At 45.7% G+C, this 16,465-nt stretch overlaps 1 protein-coding gene across 10 annotated transcripts in view; it reads left to right on the top strand.

The window, feature by feature from the left end:
* The window catches only part of sox5 (SRY-box 5), a 99,823-nt gene that overhangs the window by 47,776 nt on the left and 35,582 nt on the right, over positions 1–16,465 (top strand). For 9 of the 10 annotated variants that reach the window (XM_023952083.1, XM_023952082.1, XM_023952080.1 and 6 more), the window contains 2 exons: positions 4,801–4,973; positions 6,743–6,811. In XM_023952083.1, coding sequence (XP_023807851.1) covers positions 4,801–4,973; positions 6,743–6,811 — 242 coding nt within the window. 10 annotated transcript variants of the gene reach the window in all.

Raw genomic sequence — 16,465 nt, 5'->3', positions numbered from 1 at the left:
AGAGTAGGAGGATAGAGGGGAGAGAAGGAGGAGAGAAGGAGGCTGGAGGAGACAGAAGGAGAGAAAAGGAGGCTGGAGGGGAGAGAAGGAGGATAGAGGAGAGAGAAGGAGGCTAGAGGAGAGAGAAGGAGGCTAGAGGAGAGAGAAGGAGGCTGGAGGAGAGAGAAGGAGGCTAGAGGAGAGAGAAGGAGGCTGGAGGAGAGAGAAGGAGGCCAGAGGAGAGAGAAGGAGGCTGGAGGAGAGAGAAGGAGGCTAGAGGAGAGAGAAGGAGGCTAGAGGAGAGAGAAGGAGGCTAGAGGAGAGAGAAGGAGGCTAGAGGAGAGAGAAGGAGGCTGGAGGAGAGAGAAGGAGGCTAGAGGAGAGAGAAGGAGGCTGGAGGAGAGAGAAGGAGGCCAGAGGAGAGAGAAGGAGGCTGGAGGAGAGAGAAGGAGGCTAGAGGAGAGAGAAGGAGGCTGGAGGAGAGAGAAGGAGGCTGGAGGAGAGAGAAGGAGGCTGGAGGAGAGAGAAGGAGGCTGGAGGAGAGAGAAGGAGGCCAGAGGAGAGAGAAGGAGGCTGGAGGAGAGAGAAGGAGGCTAGAGGAGAGAGAAGGAGGCTGGAGGAGAGAGAAGGAGGCTGGAGGAGAGAGATGGAGGCTGGAGGAGAGCGGCTACTCCTCTCTGGAAGTCCGGGGCAAAGCCGTGGCTCTCCTCCAGTAATTGAGCTTCATTAGGAAGCAAAGCAGTTTGTAATCAAAGAGCCTCCCAGAGCAGCATGGCCGTCCAAAGGGGGGCTCCATTGATCAAACCCCTTTTTCCCAGCTCCCCGCTGCGCTGACATTTCTGTGTAAGGGCGTCCCGCGTGGCACAGCGTCACACCAACAGCTGGAGAGCGGTGTGTGTGCGTGAAACGTGGAAGTGCGTCTGGGATCTGCTCGGCCCTCTGGGAGGATAAAGGTAGAAATGGGCTGAAAGTGAAGCCAAAGAGCGGCACCCGTGTGTTTTTTCCACGCTGAACTCCACTGAGGAGCGTTTTCAGGAAGCAAAGAGCCTCTGAGCTTCTGGCTTCCTGTAGTTCAGTAAATGTCCATTTAAAAAACTGCAATCATGGAATGTGGAACATGTCTCATAGATAGCACTTCCCGTTTTTGAAGAGCGCATTCTTGACCACGCCAATAGCAAATGATGATCACACTGGACGAACAGGGAGGGGCTTCTTCTTCTTCTACTGTTACTGGTGCACGTCTGCCACCTACAGTGGGAAGAGGCTTGGTGTAAAATGTGGTAGCGGTGCAGATCTGGTGGATCTGGCTCCAGGTGTTTTCTTTCAAAGCTCTTTTCCGACATATGAAAGACTCTGTCGTAGAATTTCAGATTGGCGATCATTCATTTCTCCTTCACCATCAATTATCAGATGGTTGGCACTTCAGTAAATCAACAAAGGACGCCCCCCCTTTTAGGGCTGCATTCACTACCAAATTCCAGTTCCTGGTTGGTCAAAGTCTCGACCTGCCTTTTTTCAACGGTTGCGAGTTTTGTACGTTGTCCCTTGTGAACACGGACATACAGTTTTTCTTATTGCCAGCGGTCGCTGGAACCAGCTTTGCCACGGACGATGTGAACGAAGATTTATACGGGACATTTCTCCTACAATGAAATCTGGAATATTTTCAGTTAATTTCAAAATAAAATTCTCCTGGAACCACGAAGATGCTCTCTGAGATCTAAAGACATGTTCTTTAAATCTGGGAAGGCACTATTTACCTTTATTTATGAAAGCTGATGATGATACTGATTAGAACACAACTAATACCGGGTTAGAAACCATCACTTTGTAATAATGTCACATAAAGATTTTGTCATGAACACAAGCAGTTTAGTTGACTTTAAATTCTACTATGTAATGATAAAAAGGCTGTCGTTTCTGTGGAAGAACCCCCTGGAGGATATTCTTTGAACTTTTTTCAGTCACTTTTGATTTTAAACGTGCTTCAATCAGGAAGTTAACAGCTTACCTCTGTGATTTTGCTGTTACTTTTGGGTCAAAGCCTCCGGTATTCCCAGGGTGCTTTGTGGAGCCATGCCCAGAAAACGAGCATGTTTTTTAAACTGCGGCAGTCTTTATCATTTTATGACAAAAAAAGACAACGTGGAGCCAACGCCACGGGCTGCAAACTGCTCCTAGAATTTGGTTTACCTTCATTTCTTTCTTATTGCACTTATAAAGCTGACATCAGTTAGAGCAAATATTAGAAAAGCAGATTTGGGTCTATAGAGAAATGTTTTGCTTAAAGTTATGAAGATATAAAGGAGGTTGATTACTTTCTGTGGCTCTCTGAAGCTAAATGAGTTTTTGGATGAAAATGGTGCGTTTAGGAAGCCTGTAATTCTGTTAGCCTAACAGTGACCGTATTAACTCATTAGGGCGTTTGCTGTAACTTGGTTAACATGTGAATAAACATCTTAACACGTGTTCTTCATTCTGCATAACTCCTCTTTTTTGGTCTGAGGTGGCTCCTGGTCCTCCTCCCTCTCCCTCGCTGAGCCGGGAGGAGTCATCCGTACCGCAGAGGTCATTAATTAGCGGCGTGAACGCAGTGACAAGTATTACAATGTTACAAATTGGTTAATTACGCCGTAGGTGACGGAGTGCTTTTGTGGAAGGAGGAGGAAAAGGAAAGTTGGCTTTGGGGGAGGCGTGCAGGTAGCGCTGGAGCGTGGGAATCTGCCCGAGGAGGAGTGTGCGCAGACCGGTGGAGGAAACCAGTTATCGATCGTCCCGAATGCCCCGCAGCCGCTGAGGAAACGAACCGACACCGGCTGATTTATGACGGGGGGAGAGCTCTGAAGCATGTGTGGCGTGTTCCAGAGCGTGGGTTTCTGTGTGTGCGTTCACTGTCGCCGCTGATACCGGCGCTCGTACCTGCGGTTGGAAGAGGCCAAACGGGGAAAGTCCGCTGAATCTTTCACAGCTCTGTTCACATCTGTGACTTGGCGTCGTCCGATTCTGTCCGGACCTTCATGACCGACTTTCAAACGGTCGGCTCGGCACCGATTCCCCGTCCCTGACTGGTCTAAGTTGAACTGGTTTAACTTTTGACTCAGCCGCCGTGTGTTTTATGGACTAAATACTGTGAGACTTTTGAAAGCAGAAGCTGAAACGTAGATCACACGCTTTCACATCAAACTTTCATTCAAAGCAGTTGCTTGAACTCGCGTTTCCAAGCCCGCCTTGAACGTAGCGTTCTAGTCGAGTAAAAGCCGCCGGACGTTGGGACTCGGGCAGCCGTCTGAGGCGCTGAAGCTGCGATCACAGGCGTCTGCACGCGTGCGAGCAAATATTTCCACTCCAGCTTTAGAAAAAATCCCCTTTGATCGGCCGTTTCACCTTCTCAAACCCCCTCCTCTGCCTCCTTTTTGCCCCCAACACCCCCGTTTGAAGGGGGTAGGTTTCTAACACAGGGCTCATTCTTGTCTTGGTCAGCACGGCTGCACAAAGGTGGCTCTGTGAGGCAGGACAGCGGTGTGTTTATTTTTCCAGCGGCCGGTGCTTCGACAGTTGCCTTTATTGTTCATTGTTGGCGGATGGATAGATGGAGTAAAGGGGGGGGAGGTAAAGGAGGAGCGGGGGGTGCCTTGGAGGTGGGCGGTCGGGTGGACGAGGCGGCGAGTCCCAACTAGGAGGACAAATAGAAGACTCTCACCTTCCCGACGGGCCCAAAGGGCAGCCGGGGGCACCCCCCCCCCTCACTGCCTCCATGTTTTTTTTACTAGTTCCTTTCGTCCCCCGCCGACTTTCCTCCTTTCTCCTCATCTGGTTTGGCGGGTGCAGGAATGCGGCCCTGCTGAAGGTAGCGGCGGGGGAACAATGGGGGATTGTGCTGCTGCACCGTTCAACAAAGACACGGAGGCAAACATCATTACATAGGAGCAGACATGGACACACACACTCCTGCTGATTGGGCCTCGGCGTGCCTCCCTCTAACTACATCCTGTTGAATGATTCAGGCCGTGTGTGTGTGTGTGTGTGTGTGTGTGTCAGTGTAATGGAGCTGGTATGTCAGGATCTGAGGGGTCAAAGGTCAGGCCATGCTAAATGTGAGCAGGAGGCCGGCTGACTGCAGAGTAAACACAGACCAGACACACTCTCCTCTCTTTTTGCTCTTTTTTTTTTTCTTTTCTTCCACAAACGCACAGAAAATACGACTCGACAGCCCCAGCAGCAAAAGTCTCCCCACGTAACTCGATCAAATACGCTTCCAGCCTCGCCGGAAAAATGTAAATTCCCAAACCTGGCCGTGGATTTGCTCTGTTTGTGAAAAGTAGGAATCTGGCTCGGGTCTTCCGTTTGCTTTCCTGCCTCGCTCCGCCACATTTCGCCTGTTTACAAATATTTCTGCAGCCCAGATTTATTTTCCCTCTCTCAATAAGGCAATAAAGCCGGTGATGGACGGGACTTGATGAATTGACGCCGGCCGGCCTGCTTCTCTCCGGGGAAACGAGTCAACATCTGCTTTTCCCGCTCAAACGCGCTTCACGCGTCTTCGGCTGCCGCCCCCTCTCCTACCGTTCAGAGCCCCCAAACAGTCATATATTCAGCTCTTGGATGGGGTTTGCTCAGCTTCAGACGCTGCGTCTTCATTCGACCTTTGACCTCACCCCCACAGCCCTAACGAGTTTGATCGATTCGCATCGTTTGAGCTCGCGTGACTTTTCTATGGGCCTAAGTAAAAGGTTTTACTGTGTAACCTTAACCAAGTTGTGCGTTCCTCTTCAAAGCGCTGCCCCGTCACCTTTGACCCCTGTCTCTTTTTCCACCCTCCAGGTACCCCAGACAGCCTGGCGGAGAAAGAGCGCCAGCTAATGGGCATGATCGGCCAGCTGAGCAGCCTGAGGGAGCAGCTCCTGGCGGCTCACGAGGAGCAGAAGAAGCTCGCCGCCTCCCAAATGGAGAAGCAGCGGCAGCAGATGGAGCTGGCCAAGCAGCAGCAGGACCAGGTAAACCTGTCTGCCTTCAGCACAGTCGGCTGCTTTTAGGAGCTCAGAGGTTCGAATCACACGGCGACGGCTCTGAAATGATGATTCACAATGATGCGGCCTTCCGGTCACGCAACTTCAGATCAGGGCTGCAGCCGTCAGCCGCTGAACCGTCCTCACTATCAAAGGTCGGCTTTTGAATTGATGTCATGGATGGCGCAGTAAGCCGGACAAAAGAGTCAGAGAGAAATCTGTCAGTCAGACTTTATTAACTGTAGAACTTGTTTGTAACACGCTACACGTTAGCGACGTTTGAAGTGTTACATTGTTTGCCACACGCAAAAAAAACAGACTGGTGCCACCAAAATAAACGTTACTGACTACGCTAACTCCCAGAGGTGTTTGAACCAAAACCGTCCCACGCTGTTACACGTTAGCCGCGTTAGCCGCGTTAGCATGTTCACAATAACAACAAAAACAGACCGTTATTCGGACAGAGCGCCGCCTGCGTCTCACAATTGGTTCAACATAAGTAAACACAACCAGAATGAATCTATATGTGAAATGCACCGGATTATAAAGCCCAGTTGTTGTTCTTTTAAAAATTAAGGTTTGTCGTGTTTTTCAGATTAGTTGCTCATCAAAATTGTTAAAGTTTCAACTTTTAGAGCTTCTGTTCTTTGTGGCTTTAATTTTGGTTTCATCCAAACATCCCCTAATACTTTTCAAACAAGCCGTGTAATTCATTTTAATCCTCAATATTAATAAATTATCAACAAATAATGAAGATTAAAAAAAACAACAGGCTTCATTTTCTTCAGTTAGGACCTTCAGAGGTTGCCATGGTTTTAGTTAGGCACCAAATATGTTGCTGTACTTTATTAACCTTGAAACTTTATTTTTTAGAAAACCTCAGTTTTGTGAGAAATTATCCTAATATTACAATTTATTTGTTTTATTCTAAAGTTATATTGTTTCTTCTTTTAATTTGAAATGTCTGGAAGTGTATTTCCTGTAGCTGGTGCGCTAGCAGGTGAACTAATAAAGTTAAGGATGTCAGAAAATTTGCATCATAACATTTAAATTTACATTTCTGGTTTCAGAAAACAGCACATCCTTGTTGTTTTTGCACTGCCGTTATAATAACATCCTTTCAAACAACTGATTTGAAAGCTGACTTCTCAGCTGCTTGTTGGAGGGAATGCAGCACGAGCAACACAACGCACACATGCACGCACGCACATGCACGCTCACACATGCACGCACACACGCACATTCATGCACATTCATGCACACACATGCACGCTCAGTGTGAGCCCTGAGGGGGAAGCCTGTGCTGTATTTGCATAGAAAAGGGTTTCCTCCTCTTCCCTGCTCTTGTTGCTTTTGGAGGACTGCAGCCACGAGGACAAATCACCTGTGACCGACTCGGTGCTGTGCAGCGCCTTCGGCTTCTCTGCAGCGCAGAGGGAAGAAGAAATACTAGACCCTGTGACAAGCGAGACGTTGTTTCCAAAGCCAACGTCTTTCTGCCAGGATGAAGGGAAATGATCATAAAGTTCAGACTGTGATTCAGTAACAGAAAGGGAAGAGCAGAGCGCTGCCGCTGAGTCCACATGAGGGGGGCTCTTTAATATTTCATGTGGAGGCATCGACCCTCTGTCGTGCAACCGGGGCCTCGGAGACCCGCAGATGTGTCGCAGCTCCCACGGGCCCCGAAACACGCACGAAACACCCGTGCACCGCACAGTATGCTGGCTCTAAAAATGTCTCATGCGCTCTGTCCCCAGATTGCCCGGCAACAGCAGCAACTCCTGCAGCAGCAACACAAAATCAACCTCCTGCAGCAGCAGATCCAGGTGAGGCCCGCCGCTGTCTGCCGGAGCGCTCCTTCCTGACGCTGTCTTGTTGGTGGAGTTGTGTGATTGTGATTGGTGAAACTTTTTATTTAGACGTCATTTTTCTGCATTTTTATGTCACAGCTACAACCTTTCTGTTCTTGAATAAAGAAACAATCAGAAATGCTTCATTTTCTTGATAAATGTCCTCCATCTTCAGAAAAACACGTTAAAAACAGAATTTTCATCGGAGTGCGTCCCTCAATGGCCAATTTGCAGGAACCTTTCCCTGCTTTAGCACACGCAGGCACATTCATAACACGCGTTGGCAGGGACAGGACATGCAGTGCACACAGGTGTGCTCATGTTGCATAAGTCACATGGTTACCTTGAACCTCCATGACCTCTCTTTGACAAACGCCTCTTGTTTATTTAGATTTCTCAACGGACAAAAGTTACTTTTTGACCACTTTGGGTCAAAAACAAAAAAGGTTTGTTTTTTTGTCTTCATGGATGTCATCTGACATCCAGGTGGAACCTCCTGTGCTGCTAAATTGGAAGAAATTCAATTTCCTTCTTTTTATTTTTCCTAGTGAATCTTTATGAACAAATGTCATTAAAAGGAATGTAAAAAGAGATTCCAACAAGAAAAAAACCTCTTTCAATGTGAATCTTTGTCTCAAGCTTTAGAGAAAATGGGCGGGTTTGTGTCTACCTAAAAATGGAAGTATTGTACTTTCGGCCGCTACACTGGAGCCTCTATTTTGGTCCAGGTGGCTTGGACGGAATAGCCCGGGCCTTTGTAAAGGCAGATGACACTGAGTTTTAGCCTCAGAAAGCCGGGCTTTGTAGCATAAAGAGACACCCTGTCCGAGAAGGAACACACACACATTCTCTCTGCTTGAGAGTTCCTCCGTGATAAGAGACCTTGTGATTGCATGTGTGCTGGACGATCAGGATTTGCTGGAAAGCAGCTGTGTTTGTTTGCTTTTGTGCGACTTAAATTGTCAGGGTTTTGTCTCTTTTAGAAAACGACAAACTTAGGAGTGTGTGTTTGTTTCTCGGGGTTTCTTCTGTGCCTCCGTGATGCGCTCATCGTTTGTGTGTGTGTGTGTTTGCCGCAGCTGTGTGTGTTAAGCTATAAACACGTCCGCTCATGATTCACTCCCTCTCGACCCCGCAGAGACAAAGCTCTCTTTTCCCATGACTTTGCAACCTTTTCCCAAACAAGCGTTTCTCCATTGAAGCGGCCCAACAATAGTTTCTCACAAGCGGGGGCAGCTGGAGGCGGCCTTGTTACGAAGGGAGACGCAGTCAACAGCGGCTCGCCGTAAGAACCCAAAAAAACAACATTTGGGGGTTTTTCACACTGATGTCTATCGTCCACATCACGCAAACAGACAACGCCATCTTTAGCATCCACACAGGGCGCTGCCTGACGATCAAACACACACTCGTCATCAAAGACTTGGTCGAGAAATGCACTGCTTAATCATTCATGAAGAGATTGTCCACACAATCCCACAATACAATGGCCTGCCAGAGCGGGGGCACCAGGTTCAGTGTGCTGGAAAGCATGTGTGTGCGTGTTTGTGTCTGTATGATAAGCCCCTTGTGATTGCATTTTCCCCCCTAACGAGGCTGAGTTCAGCTGTCCTTCCGCGCGGGTTTTTGTGTGCGCGCCTCGTCCTTGGCTTTGTTAGGCCCCAAACCCCCACAGGCCTCCAAAGAATGCTTTCAACCGTCCACTTGGAAGAGGTGATGAAATGAAACGAATAATCAAGCTCATAAAAAACGAGAGAGGAGTGGCACACATCCGTCATGAAAAGGGGGACAAATTATTTTCTGTCCTCACATTGGGTTTTTTCTCACCCTGAAACCCCAATCAGGCAAGTGATATGAGCTATTTGAGCTTCCATTGGTCACTGAATGTGGCAGAAGATGATGACATGCAGTGTGAACCAGGCACCAACACTCGCCCTGTTCACATTCATTGGGGTCAGAGGCCAGCGACAGTCTTTGGTCTCCTTTTAATTGGTTTTAACCCAAATGATTAACGGTGTAGCACAATTTACTGATTTTAACCAGCCTGTTTACAGACACCGGGATGTCATAGCCACCCAGCCGAATTCTGCGTTCACACCGGACCTGTGATGAATGTTGAAGAATGTGCTAAACTGGCATTTAGCCCATGTGGTTCACGCTGGGCTGTCGCCAGCACGCTACTAGTACCTACCGTTGGAAGAGCGAAATGTCGAAGTGGTGCAAATTTTACAGAATCGAAAGTCTTGGTGCCATGGATTTCCTTCCGGACACAAACTGGAATTACTAATTTCCCCATTCATGATGATTTTCAAATAGTTGGCGCCTCCGTGAATAAAAGGGGACGGCATCCATACATCACAAGCAAGTCTGTGTCTCTGATTGGTCAACTCAACTGGGTTTAACTTTTAACCTGGGTTGAATAGATTTTGTAAGTGGAGCCCGAAAATGGTCGTAGAAACTTGCATAGCAAGAACACGAGAGATTTGAACCTCGAGAGGCAGACAGACTCGCATTTACATTGAAAGTGGTGGCTTGAACACACGTTTTGACCCTTTGACCCTGTGGAATGTCTACCGGATCTAGATTTGGTTTATTCTGCCAGAATCCACAAAAAGACGACAAGATAAGAAAAAAGATTCCTCCCACCTAGCCCTGCACAATTAATCGCAAATTGATCGTTATTGCGATTTCAAACTGTGCAATATCCATATCGCTAAAGTCAGCCAAAATGCCAATAAATGGTAGTTTGCAAATGATGGCAACTTGAACTATTTAAAGAATTGAATAAATCGCTTTATGCATTTGACCAATGGGATGGAGCCCTTCACGTCGTTGACCAATGGGATAGAGCCCTTCACGTCGTTGACCAATCAGATGGAGCTTTGATGTTAGATGTTGGTCTCATAATTAGATGAGGGTCATTTGGAGAATAATTTAAGGTATTTTGACTCTTATATAAATGAAACTTTTGCAGTGAAATGGAGAGGTTTTTGTTGTTTTTGCTATTTGTTTATCGCAAGTTATATCTTTATGGCAATATTGATGACTAATATCGCACATCGCCAGTTTTCCTCATATCCTGCAGCCCTACCCCCACCTCTTTAATACACTTTTTATACTATTGTCATTTGAAAGGAGGTTCAGGTGTATTAAAACTACTGCACAGCTGTTGAAACTATAGTGCCCCCTGCAGGATAGGAATCCTAACGCCATGGACCACATGGAACATGTAAATTCCCTGCAACTGCTTTGTCCCTATAGCCTGTGAGAACATTTATTTAAATCAAGGATCTTTGGGGGATAAAAAGTTCATGTTTATTGATGACAATATATCTCATAAATAATTTGTAACGTACACAAATATGTATACTGCTGTTTGTGTTACATTTTAGTTTGGTTTTGAGGCTTTAAGGGTATTTATTTTTGTTGTAAAATTTGATTCAACTCTGTAAAAAGCCTGAATAGGTTATTTGGTGACCTGCACCCAGCTGACGTAACCGTCTTTGCTAAATATGAGTCCACCCTAACATTTCTTTTACTACGCGGATTTCTTTCTTTTGCTTCACACACACTCACACACACACACACACACACACACACATTCTTGTTTTTGACCCTAAACTGACAATGTCACATCTACACATGAACTCAAAACCCAGACTGGAAGTCTTATATCATCAAAAATGTTTGACTTTATTTCTGTGAAACCAAAACTGTTTTTAACACACTTTGTCTATTTTCTCTGGACTAGAATGTTATCTTTAAGCATAAACGATGAAGTTAGTTTAAACCTTACATTGAACATTTTAATTATTTTATAGACTTTGGCCAAATCATGGCTAAGCTTATCCTCTGAGTGCCATAAAAAAACATTTTAAATTTTCATTTTCACCATTCAAGAGCATGATTTCTCGAGAATTCCTCAACAGCATTCATATAAAGATACACACACCCCCCACACACTCTCATGCCCCCTGCCAGGGGGCTCCTTGTTAAGCTTAAAAGGGTGAATGCGCTTCCCTTTACTTTCCCCTCTCGTCTTGTCTCATTCTAATTAAATGACTCGTCTCCAAGACTCCCCCCGGTGTTGCTGTGGACGACTGTTGCTGGCGCCCGAGGAGGCACGACGGGGATGAAAAGAGCTCACCTGCCGAGCGGCTCAGGGGCTTACCTTGAGAGTAAACACACATGTGGGGGGAATGGCAACAAGAAATGCACACAAATACACAATTCATGTAGAGAAGGGATGAGAGAATCCAGCCTAATGAAGGGTAGAGCACCCAACAGAAAGGCACACAGACACCCTCACACAGTCAGCGCACCCCCCTGTAGCGCCACCTCTGTCTTTCATCTCATGTAGAATCACTGTGGCTATAGGTCAGAGGCAGAAACGCAGACGGAGAACTGGACAAAGTGGGGAAAAATCCGGTGAAAGATGAGAGCCACTTGATGCTTTGAGAGGTTTAAGAGAATCACAGGTGGCAAGGGCTAACAAGCTGTTTAAGTTAACGTTGCCATTATGGTGGTAAGTTAGGGTGCATCACACTGGGCTGTTTGATCTATTTGGAGTTCATCTCCTTACATAGTTGGCTTTGTGTGGCCACTGTGGAAGCTCATTGGAACTCTGGTCTGACTTCTCTTGCAAGTGAACCTTAGTTCAGGGACAGTATGAATGCAAATGGACCCCCCAGTGGATCAAAGAGCAGAGGTGGATGAAAATAGGGTCAATACAGGAAGTAAATTAGGAAAATGTTAAGATGTTTCTCTTGATTTAAAATGTAATGGGTAGATGGAACCATGGTCAGAAATCGTCTTCTAGGGACGTTGTTCGTTTTAGTCAGTGTGGTTAGTGTATCGTGAAGTATCTGTAAGGATCATGGAAGTTACACGCATTTATGATGTACATGTGATGTTGTTGTACACCCTCCTCTGAGATGTTGTTGAAAATGGAATGTTCAAGTGTCGTCCGTGTGGTAAGTGTTTTGTGACTTATTCCTACATTTAATGTAAGTTGGAGGCAGTTACAACATGATGCTGTCATAGAGTACCCTTTTGCCACACTCTAGTCTTTAGTACAGTGCAAGTACTGCCCCTTTACCGACCTCCTGCAAAAATTGCACGTGTGGGGTGTGCACCTATACAATACGTAGTGCCCATAGGACTCCCGTAGGATGCCCACACAAATTCTGATTGTTTGCTTTCCTTATGTGTAACAGTCGGGATGCATGCACTTGTCACATGACATGACTACGGGACTTCACTTGGACAATGACAATAATCCAATGTTTCTTTTTGTGTAACTACTCCAGACAGTCACAGTTGTAAATCAGCGTTTTTTTTCTAAATAAAAGGAACTGAATTTATCACACAGGTATAAAGCTCAAAAAGGGTTAGTGTAGCACAACCCAACGCCTCAGAATCCTCTGCATAGTTGCACCTCGCCCAATTGGCTGTGTAACGGGTTTTATCACCCCATTACACAGCAGCCAGTGTAATTTCCTCACACACAGTATGTGTCACTAAGCAAGCAAACACACTCATAAACCTGGACCACAACCAAGCAGCCGGTCCCACTGAGACCCCTTTCCCACCCCTCCCTGATTCCCAAACACACGTACGCCTGGGTCTGTCCTGGTTGGTGCCACCTGAACCGTGCCCTTACATTCACAGCCCCCTGGCCCTCAACGGAAAGTTAAATGATAAATAAAAAAAAAAAAAACAACACACACACAACCATGTCTCCTCTCGTTCTCTCCCTCTCCGCCCAAATTAATTATTGGTTTTATTGCTCACGCGTCCCCTCTTCAGCAATAGGTCGTCCAGGTCTTGCATTAATTGCCATAACATATGGTCGCCAACAGATTTTAGCTGTGGGACTCGCACTTTAGCGGGGGCTATTTTCTCACGCACTCAGATGCGAGCCATATTGTGCGGCGCTGGCAGCTATTGTTCGGCGAATTAACTTCATAGAGCTAATTACTCCCCAATAATAACTTTACCTTGGAGTTTTTGAGCGTGCCAACCAACCTGTTTCGCACCCCATATGTTAATTAACGGCCACATCTTCATTATGCCGCAGCAGCGCTTTAAGTTCAAGCTGTGCCGCCTGGCGAGCGGAGAACGCCGCCTCGACTCGCTGCCAATTATCCAACTCCTGCTTCCCTCGCGCTCCATCTCCCTCTCTTGTTCATTCTGTTCTCTCTGTCTGTTGTTTATTTCCCGAGAAGTTGTCTCGCCAGGGTTGAAGCGTCAACTTCTCTCTTTTACGTCCTTTTTGCCCCCGTGAAAGTTCTCAAGAAAGAGTCTCGCACTTTTTTCGCTCTTTTTATATATATATGTACCTAAATATTTTCCTTTTTATTTCCTTCTCTCCACTTTTGAACTTCCCTTAATTCTCCTCCAGTTTTCACAGATTAGTTCCTTTCATCGTTTTTTCTGGAGGACTTGGGTTCTGTGGGCCTCAGGTTCCTCTGTTTGACATGAAACGGTTCTTCTTCCTATCAGCAGACCTTTGGTTTCTTTAGTTTCTTTATTTAGCTTAACACACACACACATATTCTTGTTTTTGGTATTGTAAGGACTGATTTCCAACACTGCATCTCAAGCCCCTTAACCATCCCAACAGGGTTCTGTTTGCGCTCTGATGAGAAAAAAAGAAAGCAGACGAGCACGTTATTCCCCAAAGTGCCGACTGTTTCAAATTTTCCTCTCCTTTATCTACGTTCCACATCTCACGCAGTACATCCTTCTCTCCTTTTTCGTTCCGTCAGTTCTCTTTGTCTCTGATTTTCGTCTTCAATATCAAAGTTTACATTATAATCACAAGGCCAGTTCTGGAAACTCCCGGATCACTTTTAGGTATTGTATTATTGCTCATTCATCATGAGGGAAGTTTGTAGATATGAGGGAATGCAAATGAAAGGGAATGCACAGATAATTCTTCTTCTTTTTGTTAGCGTGTGTTAATGAGTGTTCTGAACTGCCAGTGCTGCTCATCAGCTCAGCAGCTGCTGCTCTGGCATTCAGATTATTTTACAGCAACATATGGGATGGAAGCAACTTGTATGCGTCTTTTCTCCTGTGCTTCTGTATCTTTTTTATCCCATTGTTGTACGACTCGTTCAACAGTTTCATAGGCTGATCTTTTTGGGGTTCTTTGCTGCGTGATTAAAAGAGGGCAGGAAAGGAAAAGTGCGATGTTTTTTGTCCGCAAACTGCTTTAAACTTCTTTTCCTCCTCCTGCCAGTGCAGCGCAGCGCTGCTAGCCAGCTCCACGCCAGCATATGTCCAATTAGGCCTGAAAGGCAAAGCAGAACCATTCTGTCTGTGATTCGTCCCCACGGGGGTCCTGCCCGGGCGTCGCGCTGGATCGGCTTCCCTTCTCTGATCGCAGAAGCGGCTGCGGTTTGTGGTTAACCAAAAATGCTGGAGTAATTATTGAATTCGGCGGTGGAGGGGGGGACGGGAGCCGCCCGCTCCCCGAGCTGTGATAGTTTGATTACGGTGCTGCTGGCGTGCCGACACATAGAAGGAGGCAGGAGGAGGAGGAGGAGGCAAGGTATTTACAGTACGCTGTAAACACGCTGACACTTTCTCAGCCTCTAACCACTTCAAGTGTCCAGACATTACCCGGTCGTGCCGCCGCGATTGCGCAGCCATTTCCAGCCGTCTCCATCATTCCAGATCAATTTTCCACATCAGACAATTTTTACCTGCCCATTATCCTATTGGGCCATTACCTCCTTGGGCCTCCCGGTCAAATGAAAGAGACAGCAGAGAAACGAGGAGGAAGAGGGGGAGCAAAGTGCCCAGAATCCAAGTGCAGGTCACAAGGCCACAAGATCTCAGCTCTGAAAGAGCTTCTGTGTTTTGGTTTTACCGCCAGCATTAAAATAAAAAAATTGAAAGGTAAATGTTAGCTAACCAGCTAAGATAAGCTGAAAACTATTGATGATGGAGACTCTTAACTAGGGGTGCAAATAAAAGCATAAATGGCTCATTTGAACCCTTTAACAGCAGAGCTTTAGCTCTAGTGTTGGAGTTCTCTTGACCAGCGTAACTCTACGTTCATGCTATAAACCTAATTCCATTCTGAAGTAGCCTTACGCTGATATACAACACTGTACAGATGTGAAGGGTTTATGCAACCAACGTCAATCAGCTGATTCTGTCGCAGAGAAAATTCTACAATCAGCTGATTGACGTTGGTTGCAACAATACTTAAAAAGGTATGTCAAAGTGTGTGTGTTATTAATGCTGTGGTCACTTCTATTCTTACTGGTGGAAACGATCTGCCTACTAATGAGCTTTTGGATAAGTCTTAAAAATGATTTAACCAAGTTGGATCCATGACATTCCTCCACCACTCACCTCTTTCCACTCCTCCTCTCCTCCTCCTTGTCCTGTCAGTCAGTCAGTCCATCAAGCGTAGGTCTTTGTGTGTTGTTCTTGGCAGAACGCTGTTTAGCTCAACCATCTGTCTCTAACTCCTCTCGCCGTCTCCTTCCCTTTCTGCCGCTCCCTCTCCTGACGTCCCTGCCAAAGTTACCCATCAGAGGAGCTTTTTTCTCCTTTTAAAATCCTTGAGACGTTATGAAGTCGTGTGGCGTTTTGCCGACAGGCGTGCAGAGACGGCTGTGTTTGCGTTTTGTTTGGTGCAGGAGAGAACACAAGGCCAGCTGCTGTTAGGGTTTAGTGGACTGTCCTTGTGACTTACTTTCTGCTTCAAATGAATAGATCTTCTGTGCGTTTCTGTAGATTTTGGGACTCTAACCACCAGGAACCCAAAATACCCGACGTATTTGACACTTTGGTCTAAAAGCCATTACATTATGTATTAAGGTTTAATATTGAATGTTAATCATTTTTGTAAAACTTTCGTTTGGTTGTAATGATTTAAAGTGCCGCACCAATCACCTTTGAAAGCATTCCCAGTGGTCTTTTAATCATGATTAAGCAGTTTTTAGCCAAAATCCAAAAAAACTGTCATTTTCACACCGTTGGGGTAGAGAAACCCCGCCCCCTTTCCTCTCCCTGTTGCTAAAGAGCTTGAAGCAGGGGGCTTGTGGTCCGTGTGGTTGCAGCTTACTAAAAAGGACGTTTCTTTACACTCAGTCCCATTTTACTTTTTGTAAAATGGTCCAATGTTACGACACAAACATCATTACAACTTAGTTTGATTAACATTAATTTTCTAAATGACAAAATCTGTTGATATATTTGTTGACAGGTCAACAAGTACTGTGTTCATATGCAGTAAATACTGTGTAAGTTGGCTTTTGTGCATAGTTTGCCTTAAGGTGCAACTTATATGTGATATTTTAAAAGCATAAATAGCAACAATAACTATTCAGTTTATGATTGATATCTATTTGGTAATTATGATTTGTCTTTAAAAATGAAATGTCCGTTCTTGTTCCTGTATTTTGTTAAATAAATGTCCCTCAAAATGTATTATATTATATATTATATAATATTGTAATTATAGATCTCATTATCACCATTTGATGTATGCTGACGATTTAGTTGTGTTGATTCCAAGTACTGCTGGTCTTCAACAATTGCTGTTCAGCTTATGGGCTTGACAATGACATCATTTTAACGCTCAAAAAAGTTTGATTATGATTTCTC

The sequence above is a fragment of the Oryzias latipes genome, chromosome 23 (assembly GCF_002234675.1).
Source record: "Oryzias latipes chromosome 23, ASM223467v1".
Taxonomy (NCBI): Eukaryota; Metazoa; Chordata; class Actinopteri; order Beloniformes; family Adrianichthyidae; genus Oryzias; species Oryzias latipes.
The sequence above is the reverse complement of the archived record's forward strand: the minus strand, read 5'-3'. Positions and strand labels throughout refer to the sequence as shown.